Genomic DNA, 2,783 nt, shown 5'->3' with positions numbered 1-2,783 from the left:
CACACAGAGAATGAACAAATAACATAAAACAATGTCTTTGCAAATACAATAACTCAATACCGATAGTGGCAGTAAATATCCCACCCGCACAACCTCATGCAAAAAACAACCTCTATAGTGTGCTTTGTAAACCCTGCTCGCCGTAAAACATAACTCTTTGTAGGCACCAAAGATGACTACCAAATACCAAAATAAGACTTACCATTTCGAAACCAATACAACATGCCAAGCTATTAATTACATTCAATGCATAATAATCATTCAAAAACGCTTTGCCACCATAATGTACCACATAGTCCACTCGTGTCACCCGTGAACAACTTGCCTCCATCTTCAAACAATTTAGCTATGCCGGAAAACCCCACCGCAAGCCGACCGTCCGATAGCCCACATTGTCCAAAAAAAACCCGCTCTCTGTTCACCACAAAACCCCGCCAGAAGGCCACTTTTCCAATGGGTGACAATTTTCTGGCTAAAAAAGCCCATACCAAACGCCTATTAACATAATTAAAATTTGATATTAAAAAAAAAAACTTAATATTATTATATCATAAAATAAATTTTTTTTTGAAGAGCACTTGATACTTCACAAAAGAGGAAACATCAGCAAACCATTTACAGACTATCAACAAACCTGCAGAAAAGCTGCAACAGAATGAAATGACAACTTTTTTAAGAAAGAAAATTTATAGCATGGCCTATAATCAGATTAAACAATTGTCTTCCTTTTTGTTAAAAAAATGGGAAAGAAAAATGTATTGTAAAATTAAACAATGCTCTAGATTCCTTTCTTAAAAGCTGAGAACATTACTCCATAGGTAACTCTGCATGTCCCGAATGAAGTCTTAAAATGATTAAAAAAAAAGCTATCAAAATAATTAACAAGGAAATCATGTTATAGGAAGATAAAAAATCATGTAAAGTTATAGTGATCGATTCATATTGTAGATCAATCATATGAGTCATTTTCCATCATTGTAATAGTCTAAAGAAAATTTGTCTTTACTATTTAGTCGACAATATTGAGTGTAATAGACATCAGGTTTCCACAATCTATGAGATAGTAATCAGCTGCTTCCGGAGTAGATTTTGTGTAAATATTGAGTATGCTCAACACTTATATTACCTTACTTTCACTGAACCATTTAGATTGGCTATGGCACCAATAGTATAATCAATTTTAATTTCAATTTTTATTCAATTTGAGACTTAGTGTTAAACTTTACCATTGTTCTTGTTTTCAGAGTTCTATGCCATGATATTTTCTGGAAATTATTAAATTATATTAAAAAAATTGATATCTCCAAGTATCCCCATCTCCTACTTTTGAACATTGATCCTACTAATACCGGTACCAGTCTCCAGCATCTCCAAGTATCCCCGTCATCTCCTGGTAACCTTGATATTTATTCTGTCCTTAATTTGTATCAAGTTCATAATTATTTTTGTTTATTCTGATTCTTTATTCCTTAACTTGATTTCCTTCTCTTTTAACTCTTTTTCTTCATATTTGTCTCTCATTCTCTAGTCCTTTTTTCACTTCCTCTCTTACCGTACTTTTTCAATTTTTGACTTTCCTCTTCCTGATAGTAGATTGCAAAGTGTGATTCAAAATATTACTACAAAAATGAATACAAGTCATTCTACAAAAAAATCTTTCAATCATACTAATAACCTTAAAAACTTAAATATTATGAAATAACTTAATTCACAAATTGACAAGGAACCTTCAAAACAAATTACTCTAAGATTTTCTCAAACCAACTTATGAATAGTGGAAACAAGTGCAGGGAATTCCCATTGTTTTTGGAGTTAGAAATTGAGTACACTCATCACATCAATACAACAATATAAAAAGATTATATATTTTTCAAAGTGTTGGATCTGATAAAAAGGATTTAAATGAACACTGACCTTCCCAAATAAAGTGAGACATGGAGCAGGAGATATTCCAGTAGAACTGTTGATACTGTGCACAGTGGGCTGAACACCCCTGTAAAGACATCTCCCTTTTTCTGTATACACCACGCTTTTACATAGACCCCAAATGCTGAGCATATGACACCCTGCACAAATTGAACTTGAGCACATAAATTATAGTGGAATCTACTTGATAATGACTTAATAGTGTGCAAAGCCAGATTGGTGGTAGAGTAGGACATGTGAGTCTAAAAACATGGCATGAAGGATAGATAAATGTCACCCCTTAAACAATCATCTATCAAGAAACTTCCCTACAAATGCATTAAGAATCAGGTTAAGTAATAAGATTTGTAGGAAGTTGAACAGCTACCATTTCAGTTGAGGAGACTGTTAAACCATGTCACAAATTTCAAGAAAAGACATTACACACATTCTAATACTTTCATCATTTATATGATCTCTCATTTACAGTGAGCATTTATTAAATGTGACATCTAAAATGAGATTACTGAATACACAACACTGAGAAGCTGAATATTGGGCCTTATGGCCCACATCTTCAATTTGTGGTGCTCACATATGATACCAACTAAACCAGACTGCACTGCTGCAAAGATACAAGTGAGTGTCGTCAAGGATAACTGAGCAGGGTATCTTTTCTGAGCAGGGCCCTGCATTCAATTCAATTATATCAATACTTAGTCTTAATTAATGACATAAAGGTAGTTTAGGGAAATGATGAATTTATTTAAAAGGCAATCCATGCAGACCAAACTGTGAGCCCCCCATAAATCAAGATGGGACCTAGTACCATGTTATGATTAACAGACTATGGATTGAATGTGTCATGAGCACATGGG

At 33.7% G+C, this 2,783-nt stretch overlaps 1 protein-coding gene across 3 annotated transcripts; it reads right to left on the bottom strand.

The window, feature by feature from the left end:
- On the bottom strand, nucleotides 1-2,486 carry LOC131062846 (uncharacterized). 3 transcript variants are annotated; one of them, XM_059211385.1, is made up of 3 exons: nucleotides 2,294-2,486; nucleotides 1,915-2,066; nucleotides 1-495 (listed from the first exon to the last, which is right to left on the bottom strand). In XM_059211385.1, exons 1-3 carry the CDS (start codon nucleotides 2,294-2,296, stop codon nucleotides 258-260), a joined length of 393 nt encoding a protein of 130 aa, XP_059067368.1. In that variant the 5' UTR covers nucleotides 2,297-2,486; the 3' UTR covers nucleotides 1-257. The 3 variants fall into 3 exon arrangements, with proteins under 3 accessions (XP_059067368.1, XP_059067367.1, XP_059067366.1); XM_059211384.1 differs by lacking the exon at nucleotides 2,294-2,486 and having other exon boundaries at nucleotides 1-468; nucleotides 1,915-2,265; XM_059211383.1 differs by lacking the exon at nucleotides 2,294-2,486 and having other exon boundaries at nucleotides 1,915-2,264.
- Between the last annotated feature and the right edge of the window lie 297 nt (nucleotides 2,487-2,783).

Source organism: Cryptomeria japonica, chromosome 9, assembly GCF_030272615.1.
Source record: "Cryptomeria japonica chromosome 9, Sugi_1.0, whole genome shotgun sequence".
In the NCBI taxonomy this organism is placed as follows: domain Eukaryota; kingdom Viridiplantae; phylum Streptophyta; class Pinopsida; order Cupressales; family Cupressaceae; genus Cryptomeria; species Cryptomeria japonica.
This window is presented reverse-complemented; position numbering and strand designations above follow the sequence as displayed.

Excerpts from the sequence above, each read along its gene's own strand:
- LOC131062846 (XM_059211383.1), bottom strand. The coding sequence starts at position 2,162 with ATGTCCTACTCTACCACCAATCTGGCTTTGCACACTATTAAGTCATTA. Across the intron at positions 496-1,914 it reads GTCTCACTTTATTTGGGAAG|GCGTTTGGTATGGGCTTTTT; the intron begins GTCAGTGTTCAT and ends TTATGTTAATAG.